At 41.3% G+C, this 23,169-nt stretch overlaps 1 protein-coding gene across 2 annotated transcripts in view; it reads left to right on the top strand.

Annotated features, from left to right (window-relative positions):
• The window catches only part of TMTC1 (transmembrane O-mannosyltransferase targeting cadherins 1), a 147,723-nt gene that overhangs the window by 66,456 nt on the left and 58,098 nt on the right, over window positions 1-23,169 (top strand). For both annotated transcript variants that reach the window (XM_075116359.1, XM_075116349.1), the window contains exons 8-9: window positions 3,612-3,801; window positions 16,812-16,933. In XM_075116359.1, coding sequence (XP_074972460.1) covers window positions 3,612-3,801; window positions 16,812-16,933 — 312 coding nt within the window. The remainder of the gene's footprint in view (window positions 1-3,611; window positions 3,802-16,811; window positions 16,934-23,169) is intronic.

The following is a 23,169-nucleotide window of genomic DNA, read 5'->3' as shown; positions in this document are numbered from 1 at the left end:
CTCACTGGTAATACTCTGTCTTGTCTGGGATTAACTGATGGGGGGGAGATGTCACAGGCAGGGGTTGTTCTCCCTTGGAATTCCAGCAAACATGAACAGCAATATAGAGGAGATCATTAATTTAAAATGTAATTCACTTAGTCAACTAATTAAAAGAAAATACTTTTGTTGCCATTTGCAGGTAGGCTGCTGAAATGTAATTAGCTCCTGGAATGATTCCATGAATCTTCAAGTCTCTTCAAAATTTGCACATTATTTCCTTGAGGTGTCAGCTTTGGTTAGAGGGTTCTTCCAAAGTTTGTCCTGCATTAGCTTTCTCTCTGGTCAGCCTTGTGGTATGAGCGCCACACGGACGTGAAGGAATATCATGTGTTTTTGAGAGCCATAAGTAAAAAGCAGCACTGAATTGTTGGTAACTATTATTAGTATCCTGTTATTTTTCTGTTCGTAGGACAGTGATAGTTTGTAGTGCTTTATTTTATACAGCCATCCATTGCATTCAAGGACAGGTTACTAATGCTGAAAGCACATCCAAACTTTTGCTTGAATCAGAGCTTACTCAAGGCTTTCTTGCAACTCACAAATGCCTGCTAGAATCAGGCAACACCCTCCTGGATCCTGCTTCTGCGGCTGCTGTTGGCACGTGCACATTCAGTGAGGGCATTCAGGCTTGACAGCGAGAGACATGGCCAAGGGTTCTCCAGTAGGATGTCTGGAGAGGCAAACCAGTCAACCGTATGTAGATGGTAATGACTGTCACAGGTTTTAAAATAGTTCACTGTTGCTGGCAGAGCATATTTAAGATACTAATTATTGCCGCAATGGAACAGACGATTGTTCATCTCCTCTGGGACCTGCCTCTGGCAGTGAGTTGTGCCTGTGCCTCCTGAGGAAGATGGAAACCCCACAAGCGCAGGGGAAAAGAGACTTGTTTACAAACCTGTCTTCACCAGTGTGTGTCCTGGAGCCTGTCTTCTCATCTTCAACAGCAGTTTGTCCTAACCTTCTATCAGAAATGCTTTAATGCATGCTAATCTGGCTTTCCTGAATTCCTCTTAAAATTTGTTAAACTGACTCAATTTGTTATGGCAGCAAACTGTGTTTGTTTATTCTGTGCTACATAACAATTTATCAGCTCCTGCCTTATCAGTGAAGATAACTGCAATGCTGCCATTCGCAAAGATCCCCAGTGTCGTCTCTTTCCTTCCTGCCTAGCAGCCTAGCCTGAATAACCAGGGGAGGGTTTCTGGTGTACCTTGTGGTTTGCATACAAACTTCCATGAATATTGTGATGCTTATTGAAAATATTAACATGCAAGGGCATAAAAGGACACTTACTCCAAAAACTGGGCTCTCCTAAGGCATCAAGTACAAAATTAACTCAATGCTTCTGAAAATCCTGTCTAATATACGATTTGTAATATCATATGCCATGACATGATTCAGACCGATATAAATGGACGTGCTTTTGATTTTAAAAGTAAACCTCGAAATGGATCTCAGTTTGTCTTTGAAGTAAGTAGCTGTAAATAAATGCTGGCAAGCCTTTCTGAACTGACGTTATATTCAGGCTGATACAGAAGCCTGTTTTGTATTGCAGCCCAGCCGAGGTGGGGCCAGGCCACACGAAACATCACGAGTGAGTGCCTTGGCGTGATTAAGCTCCACCAGATTTTGTGTTGCTGTGTTTCTCTGTAATGTGGACCAGAAAAGATTGGCTTGGTAACTAGAAAAGACATATTTGTTTCCTTAGAAATAGTGAACAATCAAAATTGTAAGAAGAGTTTGAGGAGGCTTAGATTATGTTTTTGAGGATGTTTCAATAGAAACTGGCCTTTTAATCGCTGCATCCGTTAGGAGAGAAAATCAGTTTTCTCTCCCCCACCCCTTGTTTGCTACCTCGGGGCGGGGGGGGGGGGAAGGGGAAGAAAATGGAAGGATGGAAGAGAAATGTACCAAATGGCTGAACACCTTAAAAATGTGGAAATAGTCCATTTTCCATCAGAACTGGGAGCTTAGAAAGATTTGCAGGGAAATGAGAATGTGCCTTTTCCACTGCGTACAATGAAACATTATTCCAGCTATGTAAGCCTTCCTGCCTTTGCGTTGCTTTGCTGCTGGAGATGCCTGTTTTTTTGATGAGAAGAGAAACTGATATCACAACTGTTCGTAGCTATTTAAAAATGTTTTCACAAAAGGTTAGGCCTGTTTCATCCCTGTGTCTTGGCCCAACACCTACCTGTGGGAACTTCTATCCTGCTTGCCTGAAGTCACGTTTAGCTTCAATGTCTTACCTCTTCTGCCATAAATATAGTATAATGTAAGTACTGTTGTAAGGCTCTGCCTTGTGACCCCAAAGAGGCATGTTTCTAAGTGGCAACTAAAACAATCCTCTCTCTACATGGCTCTACATCTCTTGGGGGTCCTTTGTTATCATTTTAATAAACTGCTAAGGTACCATGGCAACTGGGTGTGATAACAACAGCCAAAGTAGGCTCAGAGGGAAGAAATCCTATGCAGGATAGAATATAATTTCATTTCTTTTTGAGTATTTGTCATCTTTGGTGCTGTGTACAATGTGGATTTTTCCATTTGTGAACCAAGGAAGGGTTTGTTTGTTCTAAGGCTGTCACAATTCTGCCTGGTTGACTTAGTGATTGCTGGAATGATCTCCAGCCTCTTGCATACAAAAGTATTTGAACTTTTGTAAACGTGGTTTGGGGGGGATGCACTTTTGGGCAAGTAGGTGTCAAGCAGCAAAAGCCTGGGGGAGGAGAAGGGTCTTGGTTTTATTTTTTTTCTTGTTTTCTTTTTATTTTTCTGTTGTTTTCTTTAGCCCAGTCACACACATGCTGTTCTTGTTCAGTCTTATGAAAGCCCCGCATACTTCCCAGAGGGCTGCATGTTCCCCAAGGAAATGGGGATTCCCCATTAATTTCCTCTCTATTGAGAATACAAATTAATGAAGATTACAACAATTTGAAAGGCTCTCTACTTCTCCATCATTTCTGTGGCACATCTCATGCAAGCTGTCCCCAGCCCTAATAAGCTGTGATGGGATCAGCTAAGAATCACCCTGTGCCTCCTTTCTTCTGTATTTTTCCTGTGTGCCCAGATGCAAAGAGAAAAGACAGAGGTGTCTGACTTTAATTGCTCAATATTGTGCACATAAGAGAAATCCTAAATTGTAAGTTAAATCCAGCTAGAGGGGTATTTTGTGTTGCAGGAGTGATGCAGTAAACTGTGAAAAAGTTCAATATGTGTATGTACCTGCTTAGTTATCATTCATTTATTGTTGAAGCTGGAAGAAAGCCACTTCAAAAATCTAGGATTTGAATGGGAGATGAAGACTTAGTTTTCTAAAGACTGGTGCATAGAAACTACGTAAATATTATTGATTTTATGTAATTTCTTTAAAGGACCTGTTGAAGTGCCCCTCACTGTGTTAGCATCTTTTTATTGACAGAGAGGTATGGTACTGCCTGTGTGTGCAGAGCTTTTTTCTTTTTTTCTTTCTTCCTCCCATATAGTAAGTGGTAATTGCAAAAAAAAAAAAAGTTTCGTGTGTTGACAGTCATCCCATGTATTACGTTACCTGTTTTCCTTTGCAGGTTTCTAACTTATTCCTACCTTCTGGCCTTCAATGCATGGCTTCTGCTGGCACCAATCACCCTGTGCTATGACTGGCAGGTTGGCAGTATCCCTTTGATCGAGTCCATCTGGGATGTGAGGAACTTAGCCACAGTGTTCCTGGTGCTGGTGATGACATTACTCAGCCTACACTGCATAGCTGCATTCAAGGTAATGCTAAAAGACACGCAATACAACGTTTTGTTTAAAATCTTTTGTTTCCTAATCTTCAGATGAAATGGTCGGTAAGTGCAAGTTTTCCTCTCAAATGCATTGGATTGAGTTGAAAAAAACCATACCACTACGTAACTAATGCAGGCAGCTTAACAGATGAAAATGTCCCTCTAGCTGAATGTCTCAGTCTCTAATTGGTCTGATTTGAGGGCAAAACTTGGCCCGGAGTCCTGCATTCAATTATGGTTAATGATCCAAACCCCACTGAAGTTGTTAAGTGTCTCTGCCTCTCCCATAGTCATTAGGCTCTTTGTCACTTGCTTCAAACAGAACTGGGAACTGTCATCTGCAGAGGCATTTGAAAATGAAATCAATTATTGCATTTGTACCTTTGTTTTGCTTCTAAAACCTAAACGTTGGATACATCTTGATGAGAAGATTTCCTGTCAGTGGAGTAATGGAATGTGGGAAATCTGAAATGGTCTGGAAATTGTTATTTAACGTAAATAATATAGTTGGCAAGCAATGCTTCACAATTCAGCATTTTAGATCCACCATTAATCATATTGCAGAAATGAAAGTGAGGTTGTACTAGACTCATCAGAGATCACATACGCACTTATGTGGAAGGGTTTTTTTGTGGGTCATAGAGAGTTAAAAGCTGTTCCTCCTTCAGTTGTTTTGTGGAAGCTTCTTAAGGAAAGGTGTTGGTAATAATTTTTGAAATAGTACCAAAGTTGCTCTTCCTTAAACACATGTATCACTGAAAAGCATAGGAGGGGATTGATGGGTTTTTAATACCTACGTTAGGCTAAAATGTGCAGGTCATGTAGATGCTTCAGTCTACCCTGGCAGTCTTCTCTGTGCTCCTGATAAGAGGTGGAAAATGAACCGAACAGTTTGAGACTGCAGAGTTATTAATTTAGATTATACATTGACAGATGCTGTGTGGGAAATATGGGAAAATACCCTAATAGGTAATCACTGGTTCTACCTGCAGGTTGTACATCATCTTGTATTTCTTCTGCTTTCATTACTCACTGCTAGAGATATCCAGAAGTGTTTGTATTAGACCTAATCCCGTTCCCAGGGTAGTTAATGATAAAATTCTCATTAGCCCACTATTGAACACTTCTGAAAAAATCTTATCCTGTGTTCTTTGAAGTTTCAGTTGCTTTTTATTTCTTCTCCCTGTTGTCGGAATCGGTACTATGTGTAAGATTAATGTTGTTGGTTTGCTGGGGAAAAAAATCTTTCAGGATTATCCGAAGACATTTTGTGTTATTTTATTTTGGGTAAAACAATAATCCAGAAGGATTCCTTTGGGTAACTGAATTGTTTGTCTTCTGTCAAACTGCAAAACAAAATATTTCAAAGCACTTTGTGCATTAGATTTCTGGATTTTATAATATTTTTTTTCCTTCTCTGCTTTTCCTTAAAGTCAAAACAACTCAGTCCGGATTTATGAATACCTCTGTTTGATTTGAAGCTGCAGCTTCTAATTTTTTATGAGAATAAGTTCACTGCTTTGCTCTTAACCACTGTTAATGTTGCGTTAAGCAACATGAATTTCACTCTCCAGGCATTTACTTACTGGATGCTTTGAAATTCATCTTGTAGATTCCTTTGTGTTTATCCTTGAAAACCCCAAACATGGAATAAATTGCATCTGAAGTGATCTGCTTTTGTGTCTAATCCAAGTAAAACTAGAACCATCACCTATTATTGACAAAGTACTCTAATCAGTCTCCTCTTGCAGCCTCCCAGCAAACCTACGGTGAACATGGAACTGGTAATGGTTCCTGGGGGTCAACTTGGATGTGCTTCCCCCAGCCCTAGGTATAGAGGTAGCTGAAATATTCCACTTTTCAGAAAATTCTATACTTCTGAAACTGTTTTCTATTTTAACGATTCCCATAACAACCCTGTTGTGATACTCCCATTCAGTGGTATGAAGTTGACTGTGTTGTGCTGAGTAGTATGAATTATTGAGGAAAGCAAACAGTAGGAAGAGGTACATTTCCTGGAAATAAATTATCCCGTTTGGCTTCAGACACTCTCAGGAATGTCTTCTACAGCGAGGAGAGGGAAGTGTAGGACACATGAACTGCATTATATGAGACTCTTAAGAAAGCTTCTTTCCAAATGCAACAGCAGTGACCTTTCATACAACATTGCTACCACCAAGAAGGACCATCCTTCAGTCAAGCCCCAGGCAGGCTAGTTCTTAGTATTTTGCAGCTTGTAGGCAGCATAAGATGCCTCAGTTGGTTCCCGCCCCCACCCCCGTAAAGTGTAAGATGTTCTGCTTTCTTTTTGAAGCAAATACACAAAACTGTCTTAGCAGTCATTTTTCTCTCCCTTTTCATTGCAAAGTCTAACCTGGAAGCAATAGCTTGCAATTTTCTAAGGAATGGTTTTAGAGTGAACCGGCAAGCAGTTTGTGTGCCTTTCGTTTGTGTAGGTGTGCAGGGGTAAGAGAGGACAAAACCTCATATTCATTGTCATTGGCGCTAACGCTTTGCTTTCTGTCGCATGGAGAATGGAAATGCTATAAATTTTTTTGGCAAAAGTGAAGACATTTGTGCAGTGAACAGTGGACTGATTTTTCAGTGGCAAGAGGCGTTGCGTGTGCATCCAAAAAATAAGCTCACAGGAGACTCGCAGAATATATTACATGGACTGTAATTAGGGAATGCATGTATTGGATTTCTGCCTTTGTTGCCATTGAATTTTAAACAGGGCTAATTTGTTGTTGACGTTTGTGATTAGGGTAATAACCCTTTTGGCATGTATGTGTAGTGCTGAAAAAGGACATCTAAGGCATGAAGTTTTCTTGTTCCATGTCATTTTGTGAACGTTATTATACCTCAGAAGGAGAAGAAATGGTGCTTTGCTTGGAACACGCCTGTTAGTAGATTGGGGATTTTATGCTGAAACCTGCAGAAACAGAGAAGGCAGCTCACCAGTTTGTTATTGTTTGGAGAGAGAAGCCTCCCTCCTCATCCTCCGTGTGTACTTTTGATGTTGTTTTCCTTCTTACATAATGAGGAAGTCACTTGAAAAAATTGCTTTGTTAATTCCTTATATATAACTGTCATTTGCTGGGTCATTTCATGTGCATAGTGCTAATCCCTCTTGCTTATCAGCCAAAGAGCTCTCTATGAGCAGCTTCCCAAGGAGAACTTGTTGCTCTGCACATTGTTAGGTGCACAGCCAGGCTTGTCTTTTGCTGCAGCCAACCCTATCATGTGTGACAATTAAAGTCCACCTTCAGGAGGCCTGATGGGAGTGAAAAAAAGACCTGCTCCTTGGCGTACCCCCTGCTATGGGAGTAAAGGACCTTGCTGTTGTCTCTGGCCAAGATTTTTTTCGTAGTGACTGATGTGGCAAAGTTGCAGTCCATCGTTAAGCAGCTCTTTGAAACCTTTTTGAGCCTTGATTTTTCACCATGCAGATGCCCAACATGCTCTGCAAGCTGGCCTCTTGAGTTCTTTTAGCCAAGACATCGGGAGTCACCAGCGGGTCTTGAAATCCTCAGGTTCTGCACAGCTTTTTGCGGTGAGCTGCTTTACCCAGGCTGGTTGGGCTTCTAGTAGCATACTGGGGATGCTATTGCAAATGCCTGCATCCCAGAGAAATAATAATAGTTGGGAAAAGAGGATGAGATTTATTTACTGTTCATTTTCAAAGACAGCCTCAGCTGCAAGGAATGGATGTGGTCTGTCTTCCAGCTTTGGGACTAGGTAGATTACAAAGGTACCAGAGAAATGGATGAAGCACTCTTTTTGGTTGCCAAGCATGCCAGTTACAGGGCTAGAGAAAGAATCTGTCTGATGCTTCAAATGGCCACTAACATACCCAAGGTCCCATAGCGCTGCTTTTTTATGGTGGAAGAAATGGTGAGCACCCGGTGAACTAGAGAGAGGACAACAATTCTTGGCATATTGTCAGGACAACAGTTATTTCTTTGATATGTCATAATAATTCAATAAGCATGAAAGGAAAACCCTTCAGATGTTTGAAATGCCACTCTGCATGGCATTTTTAAGTCGCTGCTTAATTAGCAGTGTGATTAAAACACAGCTTGTCCTGTAGTTGTAGCTGTGAACATACGTACGGAGCTTATGATGGATCAGAGTCCACTTTCTATGTGGTACCTGATACGTGGAGGGCTGATAGTGGGGAAAACTCGTGTGTGTGATGGGGTAATTCAGAGCAAGGTGATCTGGAGTTTAATTTGAAACAGTAGCTTTTGTGTCTGACCAGTCTGGGGGAATTTATTGCGCCTCTTACTGCTTGGCCCTTGACTGACATTTGTGCTCATGACCAGCGCTATGGAGGTACCTTATGGTGGTTCACAGCACCTTCTACTTGTTCAGCAGAACACATAATGATGTGCAACAGTTTGCTCATGTCTGAGGAGGGAGTGCTACTTATGTTTCACATCAGTTTTACAAAAAAATCTCCAGTGGTCCTCTAGGGCATATCTTTTTAAAGAACATGCTTTGCTGCTGTGTGTGACGTGGCTACATATGGTACAGGAAACAGCGATGATTTTCAGGTTATATTCATTATATGCAACTGAGATATATATTATTATCCTGTTCTTTCATATGCTACAGTTGGTTGTTTTTTACTTCAGGTCTAATTTTAAGATACTGCTGCATCTACATTTCTCTGCATACTGCTTCTTAGCCAAGACAAGGCATTTCATGCCGAATTATTATGACTTTAATTCGTGCTGTAATTGGCATCATATTGCCATTTATCTGGTGCTTTATATGTATGAACATCATCTAAGCATATTCCTTAGTCACTGGCAGACTATATTTCTTAGCTGGCTATGTTTAATACCTTCAAGGAGAGGAAAGCATTTGCGTCTTCTCTTTGTGTGTATGTTTCTGTTGGTTTTGCCAGCGCTCATTATGTGTATTCTGTCATGCTATTTACTTTACCCTGTACTCCCGAGACCTTTGCCTCATTTCCCGGGTTTGGCATTTCATTAATAAATCACAGCTTATGGACCTTTCTGGGGAACAATTGCCTTTGGTAATATTCTACTGTAGTATGAGCACAGTTAGAAAGTACGCCTAGCAAAATTCATATGCCACAACACTTCCAGAACAATACCTGCTTCAAAGGCACGGCGAGATGAGGAAGGGTATTTATCGACAGTCTATCTGATGAGCTGGAAACCACAGTAATTTTCATGAAAGGTCCATTTAAAACAAATCCTGCTTTCATTTTCCTGAGGGCCCACTTGAATTCCTTCCACACAGAGAGAAGGTCAGGACTGATGTCCTTAATCCTTAGCAGTGAGGTTTTTCTATGCTGCTCCTGTCATTAATGTTTGCTGCAGGGAGAGAGTAATAAGCCAGAAAGACTTTGTTTAGTGAAAGCTGGAGGAAGGTGGGGAGCCCCTTGCAGGCACCCTGCGTGCCTTGCCGGATGCGTTTCTGCTCTGTCGAGTGCCGCAAGTGGATCAGCTGCGGGTCCCTGGTGGGGCTGGAAGAAACACAAAAGCCTTCCCAGGGTGCTTGCTGTGCCAGCCAACAAACAAGCAAAAGAAGAAACCTTACTTAGTCTGTTTGTATGCAGTTACCCTTCTGAATTAAAAAAAGAAACACAAGAACTATCAAAATACCTTTTGCATCAGATTTTTTTTTCTTGGTAGATGTTTGAGATAACAGCTTTGGAGTGTGGTACTCTAAGTGAATACAACCATAGCTTGAAGTAGTTCTGATTTGGCTCACCATGAAGATATTCAGCATCTCAACAAACAGGCTTTTAACTCCTGCAGGAGTTTGTCGTGCTAGGTAGGTAGTTTTCATAGGGGTAGGTAGTTCTGTCATTTTCAGCATATTAACACTGAATTACTATATTTTCAAAGATACTCTCTTTGTTTGCTGCCATTTTCTTCTTCTGATTTGAGTTAATATTTCCAGACCCACTCAGAACTGAAAGGTTTTGGAGTGGCACAATAGTAGGGTGAGAAGGAGAGTGTAGGTATAATGAGGACCAAGAAATATACAGCTGAGGGACATGATGGTGCTCATTGTTCCTAGCTGGTCTGAGTTAAACATTAGGGTGCCAAACTAGTGCATGATTTTTGTTAGGACCCTCTTGTTCAGTGTTACCTCTTAAGAGCAGACTCACCATGACAGAGTTCCTTTTACAAAGGTCGTGCTGGTACATACTGCAAGCAGTGCACATGTGTTTAAATTTTACCTTTGGCGGGTTTTTTTGGTGTTGTTTTTTTTTTTTTACACCTTTTGGGATATTTTCCCCATGTAGTGAAGCACCCTGCACTCACAGTATAAAAGGGGAGTGGGAAAAACAACCTCAACGTCAAAAGCATTTTTCTGATTCCTGGAGCAATTTGTTGGCTTTCCTACTTCCTTTTGTAATGTTCCACTTCTCTTTCAAAGATGCATGTGCTGCTGCATCCTGCTCAAATTGGCTCATCAGGCAGAATTAGAGGCTGCAGAGATTAAGGATTGGGAAAATGAGCTTGTACCTTCAGGGAATTTTAGAAACCTGGATAAGAAAGACTGTAAACACACAGCTGAATAGATGGGTAGCTGAGGTCTACAGGGAAAGAGAAAATAGTAGATATCAAAATTTTACTTTAAGATACTAAAATAAGAAGTGAAATGTCAGTAGAATACACTTCCGTGCCCTGCTGTGGGTTATGGGGTTAGGAAAGGACTACTTTCTGCTTTATTTCATAATGGAGAGCCTGATTTCCAGAGTGTTTGAGAACCCACAGTTCCCATCGATGTAAACAGAGTTTTTTAGACACTTGCAGCACTCTGAAAAACAGGCTGTTTCACCTAGTGGTACAGACCAGGATGTATTTCCTTCTGGCAATGGAAAGTGAAAGATCTCATTGGGTGGTCTAAGTATTTATCTTCAGATGATTCTAGGTTAAGAAGTTGATGATACTTCCAGGGGTTTTGATTCAGTCTGACTGGTGCATGTTTGCCCGTACACCAATTCCTGAACAGGTGCTGCTGCTGGTGAACTGGAAAGTAGTTTTCGTTGTTGCCGAATGCTGGAAACAGGATCAACGTGCCAGTTAATAAGCAGTGAGCAGTGGTGGTCAAAGTAGTAGTATAAATCTCCATGGTTTTGGACTACCTGTGGAGTATAAAATTTGCTTAATTCTAGTGAGTAGTAACTGTGGATGATTTTATCAGAACTAGATGATCACCAAGGAAAACTGAGCTATTTTAGGATGACAGTGAGTTGCTAAGCCTGGCATTCAAGCAGCTGGCGCTACTGAAGATGCTGATTTTTTTTTTTTTAAATGAGAAGAAAGAATAAAATTGATAAATTGTAGTGGTTACAGAATTTGTGGCTCTTTTTGTAGGAGCAAGCTGATTAAGTCTGGTATCTGAGCCAGATTTGAAACTGGGCAGTTACCTTTTCCTCACCAAATGTTCGAGTTTTTCAGACCATCTGCTGACACCTGACTTTTGGCACTGTTCACTCAATTGTGGTGGCACAGGTAGCAGAGCAAAACAGCCACAGCTCCACAGTGCCCTCCAGTTTGGCCACAGAAGACAAAGATGTACGTGTCCCATCCTGATTTCCGCTGGTGACCTAAAGAAGACCATGCTGATGGTACATGGATCATGGCACAGCTCTGCCATGGCCTGTCTGTGCCTGCACCAGTGAGATGGGACTGGGGAGCACCCAGTACTTGCCTCTGCAAGCTTTACATCAACAGATTTTTTTCTTGTGAAGGAATGAATCCCTAGGGTTGATTCCTAATTAGCTTAAGCTGGCTTTTTATCACCTTATATGTGAATGCAGAGTGAATTTGACATGCTTCTACACCGTCCCTTTTATTTTTAACACCACATATGTTGGAAGTGCAAGAGTAGATGTTTGTAGATCCTGACCTGTTGTCAGGTGAGATGCTGCCAGTGGTTTGGTGCAGGCTGGTGAGGAGTCATGTTGCCAAGCTGCTTGTGGCTTCACGAGTGGCTGGTACAACAGGAATACATGAATTAAGTTTCTGTGCAGCCTGAACTAAGGGCTTGCCCAAGTGGATGTTAGGAATACGCTGAAGAAGCGTAATCTGTGTGTGGTCTACAGACAGCCACGTATCTTCTTTGAATCTTTGTGTCTCCTCTAGTGGATAATACACTTACCTCCTAGGCCTGCAAACATTTTATACAGCCATGCACTACCAACTTTCCTGGACACCAGCTTTTCTGTGCTTGCAGTCAAATGTTCCAAGGATAACATCTCACTGGCTGCAATGGACCATCCAAAGCTGGCTGGCAAAGGGTGATTTATGCTTTTGGTAGAAAGAAAGTCTTTACTCCAAGGAGCTGTTGGTTCTAAATGGTGGAAAGGTGACACTTGCCTCATTCTCAAAATAAACTGTTAGCAGAAGAAATTAAACCCATTTGATTGCCACCTTCCCATCAAACAGGCAAGGATGTATAAGCACCTTTGGAAACATTGCAAGGTAGAACAGAACAGAATTTCCTTGGACTTGTTTGTCTGGCTGCTGTCTTCCCTGAGGTCAACTTTGTCCAGCCAGGAGGAAGGTTGTCCTCATGGCTCCGATTTCCAATTCCTCAGCCCTTGGAGGTGCCAGGGGATGTCATCACAGTGTGAGACTTAATGGGTCTGGCACATCAGACAATGCTTTCTCAATGAGAGAGATAGGGAATTTACAGCGAGCTTATGCAAGTCCATAGTTTGACAGGTATGTCGAAGTAATCTGCGTACCTCCTGTGCTTGTACTTTGTGGGCCCTGTACTTTGTGATTTAACAGTAGTCAGCAAATATTTATTTGTGGCTCAGGAGTATGTCTTATATGTAATATGGGAAGATGTTTTTCAGTTGTAAACTCAAGACTTTCTTTCTTTTCCCCCAAATTGCCGAGGAAGTCATTTCTGAGATTTATTGCTGTGTTGATGGGTTTTGGCCTCAGAGTGATTCTTTGCTCTTTTGTGTGACAATTTTTTGCCTTGCCTTTGGGAGAAGTAGTGGTGGTCTTCAGTTCTTTGGTAAGTCTATGAAAAGTAGCAGGTTAAAAAACATTTCAGTGGTTTTGGTTTGTTTTCTTGGTTTGGTTTGGGTGTTTTTTTTTTTTTTCTTACAGTATAATGAAGGCCTAATTGTACTTAGAGGTAGATGTGAATTTGAAAACCTCCACCAAACTATCTGCTATAAGGAATGTTATTTTGATTTGAAGTCAGCTTGTCTTTAACAAAAGGAATAATTCTAAGGTTAATTTAAAGGTGCACTTTTATTTTTCCCCCAGAGACCTCTGAGACAGATAGGAAGATAAGTTTTATATTTCCAAAAGAAAGCACTATGTTTAAGAGGAAATATGTCCCTCTGTAAAAGGAATGAAATGACCTATAATTTCTAGTCTTAGTTTTGGGGTTTTTTTTTAATTTTAAGGAAAAAGGGAAACAAACAAAATCGCCTACTACTCTTTAAAAGCCTCTATTACTGTTCCAGGCACCTGGAAGATTCTGGTTCTGCCACCTTTAGCTCAGCTATCTCTTAAGTGGGCTTATAGGACCAGAGCAGTTAAACTAAGTAAATGGTCCCAATATTTACTCTGCACCCCTACCCACCCCCCAAAAAAAAAAAAAGACAAAAACCTGTAACAAGCTACAGGGTGGTTTTTTTTTTTGTTTTTTTTTTAAAATGTGGAGGGCATCTTTTGTGGCTTATGTTGGATGGAAGATCCTGCTGCGTTCTGTTCCTGCAGCCCTACAGTACCAGTCCCTGATGTTCTTGTGCCATTCTGTCCTGCTTGTCTACTCATTTATAAATCTTACCAGCCCCTCCAGTGGAAGGGGGAATAAAAGGTGAATCTGCTAAGCAGATTTTGATAGGGGAAAAAGATAAAGAATATTATGTCCTATGACACCTATGCTGATAGCTTTTAGCTGTCTAATGTTACTACCTGTGGTACACACAATCCTTTCAGCAAATCACTGTTGCATTTCTGTCCTCCTTTTTTTCTGTTTTCTCTGAGCTGCCTAGATGAGCAGATGTCAGCCCTTGCTGGGAAGACAGGGACAGATAGCTTTGCAGGGCTGGGATAGAAGAACATGCAGCTCTCAGGTCAAGTCAAAGGTTGGTTTTGCTCAGTACCTGATTGTCCAGTAGAAACTATTTAGAGAGGTAAGAAATAAGATCTGGCTGTGAATAGGGTAACTTTTTCCTCCAGTATAAATTCCCTGCTGTGGGCGTCCAGTGATTTAGGAATTGCTTGCACCAGAGGCCATATCCAGATTATCTCATTAGTGGCCACAGATTAATCTCAGATGACCAGCAACCCCACCTGCTCATCCTGCTGAGGGCCTCTCCCCAGCCTCTCCTCCTGGGCAGGACCCAGACACAGGGCCAAGGTGTCAAATACAGGAAGTGTCTGTACAAATTTTGGAGAAGTTAATGGCTGGGTAGAGGAGAGGATGCCTAACTGAGCTCTGGAGTGACCGCAGCATACGCTCAGCAGCGTGACCTGCTGGCTCACAGGCAGGACCACGAGTAGCACAAAATCGGCCAAAGCCTGGCCTTCAGGACCAGCTCTTCACAAAAGCCTCTGCCTGAACTGAATGCTTTAAAAAGGGTGCTGCCAGATGTTTCTTGTCTCCTAAATAAGTAGCACCACAGAAGGCTCTGCTGCGCCGTGAGGCTGGTTTGTGAGCGCTGGGCTCCCGACGCTGAGCTCTGCCCAAGGGATGGAGCTGGCAGCCCTCAATGGCATTAGTCTAGAGCTGTGACTTGTTGTGGAGGGAGAAAGGGCACACAGTACCATTTTTTTTCTTTCACTCAAGCTGATTCCCGCATTTTCCTCCTTCCCATTTGATGTACAGGATTTATTTGTCTTTCTCCAGCATTCAGTTTCCTTTGCTTATCTCCAGTGTTGCAGCCTTGAATAACCGTGTCCTTCCTAGAGATGTTAACTATAGGTTGCTTTCCCAATTATTGATTTAATGAACAACAACTGGAGAAATATTTGTTAGTTGGTTCATTTGAAAGCAAGAGCATATCTGGGGGACAGAGAACATTTTATGCGTTAGCAGTACACTCCCTTTGGGTCAACATACCTTCTTTGCTGCCAGGTCTTTGTTGTTGAAGCCCTGGGGTAGAGTGGTGGTAGCGAATGGGCACCATAATTAGGCCAGACAAAGCGGGAAAGGAGTGTCAAATGCTGGGAGAGAGATGAAGTATATGTCCAGAGCTCGGTGGGAAGTTAGATGGAGTTGATCTGGGACTGAAAATCTGCATTCAAAGTTGAGAAATAATTTTTAATCTTTTTTTTTTCTATTCAATTTTCTATTATAATTACAAGCCAAAATGATCATTACCAGGCACCTCTGCTCATCAGCTTTATGGATTGGTGTCAGCTTCAGCTCTGGGAGTAATGCATTTTAGGTGCTGTTGTGACTGCAGGAAGGCACTAGCAATTGTGATTCAACACACTGAAAAAGTAGATAATAGAAACACGTTACAGGTGCTGTTTAAAGCAGATATTGATAAAGATCTGGAGACGTGAATTCTGCTCCCCTCTCTGCTTCATGTTTCAAATTTGAGCCAGGGGAAGCCAGTGTACTACTTTGCCATCCTGTGGTTCAGCTTCTCTAAAGTGACATCAGAGCCTCCTAACACGTGCCCTTGCATTTGCACCCACAGAAAATGTTTGTTGTCTTTCCCCGTACAATAGCATGACTATATCTTATATATTTTAATACTGGGACTTCTGAATTTCAACCACTGACTAGGCCAGTGGTAACTGGTGTCGCAGTCTGTACCTGTGCAAAAGCAAGACAGGTTGTACTGCTTGTCCCTCCATCATTGATCGGCCTCTGTTCCTCTACTCAAAAATCTTGTTCAATGTTTCTAAATTTAGATCTCTTCAGTAAAGAGAAGTCAATTTGCTCTCCGAAGTCGAGAAATTGCCCACAACAATTAGGAAGTGCTGCAACCATTAAGTGATTCTGACTGCGTCTGTTTCTAAGCATGACAAAGCTTCTCCCAATGGCTGCAGAAGGGTGCTGCAGAGGCAGCAGTATCGCAGGGCAGGAAAGCACAGATGTCTGCCTGGGTGATTTAACAGACCTAATGCTACACTTCAGTTAGCCTGATGTCATCCTTTGAGATCATCAACAGAAAGCATGAGCTGATTCACCCTCTTGGGATAGAGCTATATCTGAAACTCAACTTGCCCAAGGAGGCTTGGGTCTCTCTGGCAGGAGTGGCAGCTGCTGCTGATCACTGTGTCCTGTGATGCTTGTGATGGCTGTGCAGATCACAGTTGTTTTGAACTGCATGTGGCAATTCTATTTCTCCTCAAAGAGCAAGCCAACACTAAAGTGAGCTCAAGTGAAAGACATTAATTTTAATATATAGCGTGTCTCAAATTTCCAACTCAGTATGAGTATGGAGACCTCGTGTGCGAAAGTACCATTTCAAGTTTAGATGTTGTCTCAAAAGGGCTAAAATGGCAGCATTAATGTGCCATTTGGGGCTAGTTTTCTTTACAGAAAATGTGATTGATTGAACAGCTTTTTCTCAGTTATAAACAGTTAGATTGAACACAGCAGCCTGTGTGTATGTGATATGCATTTGTGTATTTACATACAGCCACACTGTGGTAGACATGCTAATATATACATTCACACTATTCTATACTTACGTATTACCAATATGGGGTATATTTTAAGTGCTATCTATACCATCTCAAGAGAACTGCATACAATAGATCTGACCTTGGAAAAGGAAATAATACACACTGTGGTTAGTGCTTGTGCACTTCCTGGGCATATCAGAAGCACAAACAGTACATAAATGTGCAAGGACAGTGTCTTGGAATAACTTATTTTAAATACAAACCATATCAAACATTTCTCTAAATTGCTTTTTTAATGAATAAGAATCTCAAAAGGAAAGGGGAAAGTTAGTGGTGAATTAAGTTGGATTTTTTTAGTTGATATTTGTTTAATTTTGTGTTATTGCAGAAACTGGAACACAAAGAAGTTTTGGTTGGCTTGTTGTTCCTGGTTTTCCCATTCATCCCAGCCAGCAACCTCTTCTTCAGGGTGGGATTTGTGGTGGCAGAGCGAGTCCTTTACATGCCGAGGTAACTATTGCAATTGAATTCCTTTCTAATGAGACCACCATCCCATTTTCTAAAAGCAGGCATGATTACTTTTTCCCTTTTACAATACTTCAAACGTTATATTGCTAGTCAGCTAGTCAGTGTGTTCTCTGCCTTTGAGTTTTGGCTTGACAGCATGAGAGATTTTATAGTAGTTTGAGAGCAGAATGATTGGCAAGAGCAAAGCTACCCAAAATCCTTTTTTTTTTTTTTTTAAAAAAAAAAACAACACAGATTTTTTTGTGTTTGTGTGTGTGCTTGAAACAGCTCAATATAGTGATGAGGTGTTGTTTCTTGAGGATTGTCCTTCAGAACTCTTTCTCTTGGTAGCATTATCAACTTATATTGTCCAATGTCTTTACTTTAAGGACAGCATCTGAAAAGTTAGCCTGTCATATTTTTATTGCGGTAATGCTCAGCTTTCCTGCTCCATTAGGTGATCAGTAAAACCAAAGGTAACAATATTGCTGTCTTAAAAGACTGCTGCCTTCAGTTGTGGAATAAGTGCATGACCTCCTGCCTGTATGCTATTACTGCTTATGCATCTGGGAGCGGAGGATTTGCAATTGTTGAAGAGGATGAGGAAAATCCAACCATTCCTCCATCCCTTCAGCCTCTGCCCTGGGATTTCCCTCAGCTTCCAGCCTCTAACAATTGTCATTTCAGCAGTCTGGGTGCTTCTGATTGCATTTACTCAAGAACAACTTTGAGGTGTTACTTCTGACATCTCCACAGTATCCAGACCAGAGGTGGTGGTGGCGGCAAAGGACATCCATCCAAGACACACCAGACCATTGCCCATTTCACAGAATCACAGAAGGGTTGAGGTTGAAAGGGGCCTCTGGAGGTCATCTGGTCTGAACCCCCTGCTCAAGTTACCTAGGACCATGTCAAGATGGCTTTTGAATATTTCCAAGGAGGAGACTCGACAGCCTCTCTGGGCAACCTGTGCCGGTGCAGTTTGCTGCAACCGTGAGCATAAATGGTCATTCTTGGATGCTGCAAGTCAGAAAGCCCAATTCTGCTCTTGGCTGCAGAGGTCAGGTGCTCATTGGTGTAAAACTTAGGCTGTGTAGGAGCTGTTGCATTTATTACAAGCTGCTTATGCAGTTAGGCTGTATCTCTGTGCTGTGCTATATAATGATTTAATTTTTGGATCAAATCCTGCTGATGCTATTCACATCACTAGCCCTGCTTTTGTTTGCTGAGAGTATACCTGTAAGTATAGTGAGTGAAAGTTGTCCCTCGGAGTTATGTTGTAAATGATACCCTCAACTAATGGATCTTGCATCATTTCAAATTAACTTGGAAATCAGATTGCTTTAAATTCATGTAACAGACAATGAGGAAACACATGAAAGCGCAAAGCTATTAAGGAAACAGTCAGCTGAGCACAGCGCTGTGTTGAGTGGTTGCGTTTCTGAATCTCAAAAGAAAACTGCGGAAAATACTTCAGCCATCAGCAGTTCCTCGTCCTCCTCCAGTTGAGACTACTGATATAATGAGAGGAGGGGCAGTGAAGAATAAAAAGGATATGTTTGAGCAGAGAAAATTAATCAGAGTTAACGTGGATGCATATAGTTTGTATAATGCTTTTCATCTCCCTGAGGGCTTTGCAAATATATGACCTACAAAGTAGGTAATTGATAGTTGCTGCTTTTTTTCAGGCAGGAAAACTGAGGCAGAAGGATTAAATGATTCCTTCGGAGTAAGTCTGTGTCAGAGTCCCTGGATCTCATACTTTGCTCAGACCACTTATGTCCTGCTTTCCAATACTTGGTTTTTGCTCTTACCCCAGGCTGGCAGGCAGCTGGCATGAAAAGGGAAGGCAAACCCTGACATTTTGCAGGAGAGGCAAGCAGTTTCCAGCCAGAGGCTCTAGAGAGACCTGAGCTTTTGGCTCTGAGTTGCCAAGAAATGAGCTCTCTTACATCCTCTGGGTGTAAAATGATGTGAGTGGTGAGGGGGACTTCTACGAACATTCATGACTGTGGCAGAACAAAAATAGTGTGGGGGTTCCCCCCTCCGCCCTTCGGAGCATGGCAGCATAATAATAACTGCTTTAGGAAGGGCTCATGTTCTTTATTGAGAATAGCCTTCAGCAGTTTTCTTATGTTACTTCTTGAAAAGCGCTTTTCCTATTCGTCGCCATTACTTCTCTAAAACTCAGTTAGCAAATCAGAGGTTGTCGTTCGGTTTTATTTAGACAAAAGTCCTCAATAGATGGAGAGAAATCAGTGATCTATGTTTTGGGGCTTATGCTGGAAGGTGGTTTTCTATCTCTATTTCAAGTAATAGCCTTTTATTAATATTTATGGATGTGACAGTTGGGTATGTGTGTCACAGCCTGAAGTCCTAATTCTGTGTTGCACAGTAGTTACCTGGGCATTTTCTTTTCAATAAAAGTTAAGTAAGGACAGAAGGATTTGTGTAAAAGATGTTGTAAATAGAAAGGAACAAGGAAATAAGCCTTTTGCTCGATGTCTAATTATATGGCTGGGACTTGCCTTCTGGGGATCGATGGGTATTTGGAACAATTCCTCTTCTGGCTGCAGCCATGCCTCGGGGGAGAGGGATATAAACTAAGTCAAAATGGTTGAATGTTTTCTTTAATTGGCTTTAGCAAAACAGAAATATTTGCAGAAAATATTTCTTATATTTAGTTTTAATTTGAGGGTTAGAAGCACTTCTTTGTTTAAGTCAGGAATTTTTAATAATAGTATTACTTTAGCCTTAAAGATTTCATAGGAAAGTCTTTCAACTTTTAATTTTGTTGTTGTTTTCTTCCTTAAGGGGGGGAAAACTTGTTTTCAGGAGGGCTAAGGGGTGTGAAATACATATTTTGGGAGTGGTGGACAGGCTACGACTCTATAGGCCACCGCTTTCCAAAGAGGCATCCCAATAGATAGCTGGATCAGTGAAAGACTTAAACCACTGTGGCTTTTTTCCCCTTCTTCAAAATGTAGATGTAATTATGCTTACACATATCTGCTAATGCTGCTCAGAACACCGCAGACAGCCTAATTATTTGAAAATCCAGAATGACTATGTGCATCGAGTTATTCTGAGCCGTGAGCAATTTGGACTTGAACAGGAGCATTAGCTCTTCCTCTGTGTTGCCCTCCACCATGCAGAAACTGGAGAGGCAACTTAAACTCTTGGGCCATCCAGGAGCTGCCTGCCCTACTGCTGTACTAGCAGAGCTGGGGTAGCTCTCATGTCATGGGATTGGACCTTTCCTACCAGAGCAACTTCTACGTTTTCCTCGTCTTTCACTGCTACCCTGATAGCAGTGGCTCCTGGCTGGGCCGCTGTATCGTAGCTGGACAATTTAAGCTGTTTTCACAACCTTGTATGAACCAACAAATCAACCAAAACATTGCTATATGGCTTATTTCCAATTTGCTGAAAGCAATAGGCAATGCAGAGGTACCTGCACTATTTTTATGGCAACTCATTCGCGGTGGATATTGCAATGAGCGGGTTGCAGAGTGCGCAGTTACTCTTTCCCAGCACAGGTAATTACGGGTTGCTGCCGTTGTTTTCACCAGCTTCTCAGTATATCAAGAGTATCAGGAGTTGATGTTGCAACCCTAATTGTGTCAATACTAGAAGATGAGATCGCTGCTATATAGAGGACAGCGTTTACTTCAGGGTCTCAAAATTTGCAAGAAAGCCAGCATCCAGAAAAAAGTGCACTTGTATTTTTCAGAAACTTAACACATTGTGTTAAAGCTTCCCCTGTGCCATAGCAAAGCAGGGACCATATGAATTTTTGCCTTTGCATAGAGCATGTTTTTAATTCTTTGTGCTAATGCATTTGAATTAGTGTAATTACGTACATTATTAACTTTTGCAAGTGGGGGGAAAAAAAAAAGAAAAGAACCTGATAGGTAGTGGAATCATCTGTAATTTTTATGAACCTGAATATCCCTGAGCAGAAGTCCCCTTTGCTTACAGGGCAGCCACTTGAGGATGGGACTTACTGGTGCTTCTCTTTCTGGGAGCATGTTATGCTCTCCACATTACCTTCATTCTCTTAAAGACCAGTTGTGTCATGGGATGGTGGTGTATTTTCAGTTTCCTTTGCCACCCCTTTCTTTAATGTTATTTGAAGCTACAAGTTCACCAGGAGCTGAATTCCTGTTTACCAAATCAGAATTCCTTCAGTATTAGATCAGATCCCATAAGGGATTGTCTGATTTACAGAAGAAGCTTCTCTCTTCGATTGGAGTCAAACCCTGACCCTAGTGAAGTCAGCAGTAAAAGTCCCATTGAGTCCATGGAGCCAGTTTATCTGCTCCCTGGTCTCAGTTCAGGAGCATAATTAAGCTTTTTGCCTGCTTTCAAGTTAAATCCACAATTCATTTGGGATTTGGATATGCAATCCAAGTTACACCTGTTCCATTTACTTAAAAAAGCATTATTTCAATGTCTTACTCTTGCTGCTGTTCTCGCAAGGGCCATGGAGCAACCAAAGTTCAGGAGGAGTGTACTGGATTATATTCCTTGTAATTCAGCTGCTGACCTGAGGGCACTGGGAGTAGACTGGGAGGGCATTATGTGATGGCAGTGGGCCAGACCCTGGCCCCAGTCTGGTCCCTCTTTACTGTGAGGGGTGCCTGTCCCTGTTCCAGGGTGTCAATTCAAGCAGTGATCTGCAAAATGGCTTGTGGCTGGAGTTGAGGAGGTTGGGACCTTGGCTGAGGCAAGCGATTCTGGTTATGCTTCTCCACTTACGAAATAGGGATAATAATTCCACTATGCCCTTTGGAAGGGGGCAGAGAGCATTCTCATTAATTAGTGAGAATTAACTGCTTGTAGAAAGGCTAAACGCAAGCAGCTACCTTTCAGATGTGTATCCAAACTTAAGCTCCTAGCTTTTGAAGGCTTGCCCACCCCTATTAAACACTTTAAGAAGAAATGAAAGCAGCCATCCTCTGTTAATGCAGGCAAGAAATTCTGAGATGCTAGTGCCATATATTTTGGCAAAAGGCAGTAAAGACATAGGAATAAAAGCTGAAATGATTCTGCAAAGCTGAAAAAGATTAGCTCATGGCGCTTTTGGTCTAGACTGCAGTCTTGCGTTATTTTAACTAAATTTAAAACATGCTTTTGAGAAACATGTTGCGTTTTGGCCATGAACCATGGTCAGGAAAAAGCTACATTTGTGTGGAGTATGAGCATTAATGGCTATACTGGAAAGATTTTTTATTTCGTTGTGATATATTAGGTTAAAGGAAAACCTTCAAACGCATTTCTTCTGCTCTTGAAAATAGTATAGATAATGTAGAGGATATTGCTTTTTAAAAATAGTAATAAATTAAGTTAATGTCATCTTGTGGAAATAATCTACTTGGTCATGTTGATTGAAAGAGGAATTCTTATTTGCAGGGGAATATGGTGCCCTTAAGAAGATAGGTGCCTTGTAACATTTAGTAGAAAATAGTTTCTTACATGAAGTTTTTTGAGACTTGCGATGGAATTGAATGGGAAACTATGTCCCTGTATAGGATTCCAGGAGTTATTACAGTATTTTAATTAAAACTGCAGCATACAGATCTTTCCCCAGTAACACATATAAGATTTAGGGAAAATTCTGTGGAATCCCCATGGAATTATATCAGATTTTTCATTTATAAAATATTTAATTTCCTTAATGCATATAGTAATCAAAAGCCTGAAAAGTTTCTGTATTACCTGCAAATATTTCAGATAGGAATCTGTTGGAAGTGAAATCTTGGACTCAAATGCTCTAATGAAGTAAATTTGTTTATCACGTGACTTATTGGAAGGGAGGGAAGGGAAATGTGTCCAAACGTTAAATAGCCATCCACAGGTTAGCAAAATCATTAATTTCTTGTCCATATTTTCTCTCTAATAAGGAAAATAAGAGTTCCTGCATTTTCTCTAATTACATCATGTTCTGACTAGAGGACCACATTGCTAGTGGAGGTAAATCATTTTGATAACTTAGCCGATCGTGTCTAAGTGTTTTTAATATAGGCCCACATAGCTTTTAATTTAGAGCCAAGGACAAAGTCTAATACTAACTCATAAGGTACCTTTCCAACTTAGATGTATTCTGCCAGTGTTTATGGTTCTCTGTGTCTTTGTATTTGACTTACAGACCTTATTCCAGGAAAAGGTCTCTTAATTCTGGTGAAAATTTGACGTTTTATTCAGCAGACTCAGTAGTAAGTTAAGTACGCTGCCAC

Source organism: Phalacrocorax aristotelis, chromosome 1, assembly GCF_949628215.1.
Source record: "Phalacrocorax aristotelis chromosome 1, bGulAri2.1, whole genome shotgun sequence".
Taxonomy (NCBI): domain Eukaryota; kingdom Metazoa; phylum Chordata; class Aves; order Suliformes; family Phalacrocoracidae; genus Phalacrocorax; species Phalacrocorax aristotelis.
This window is presented reverse-complemented; position numbering and strand designations above follow the sequence as displayed.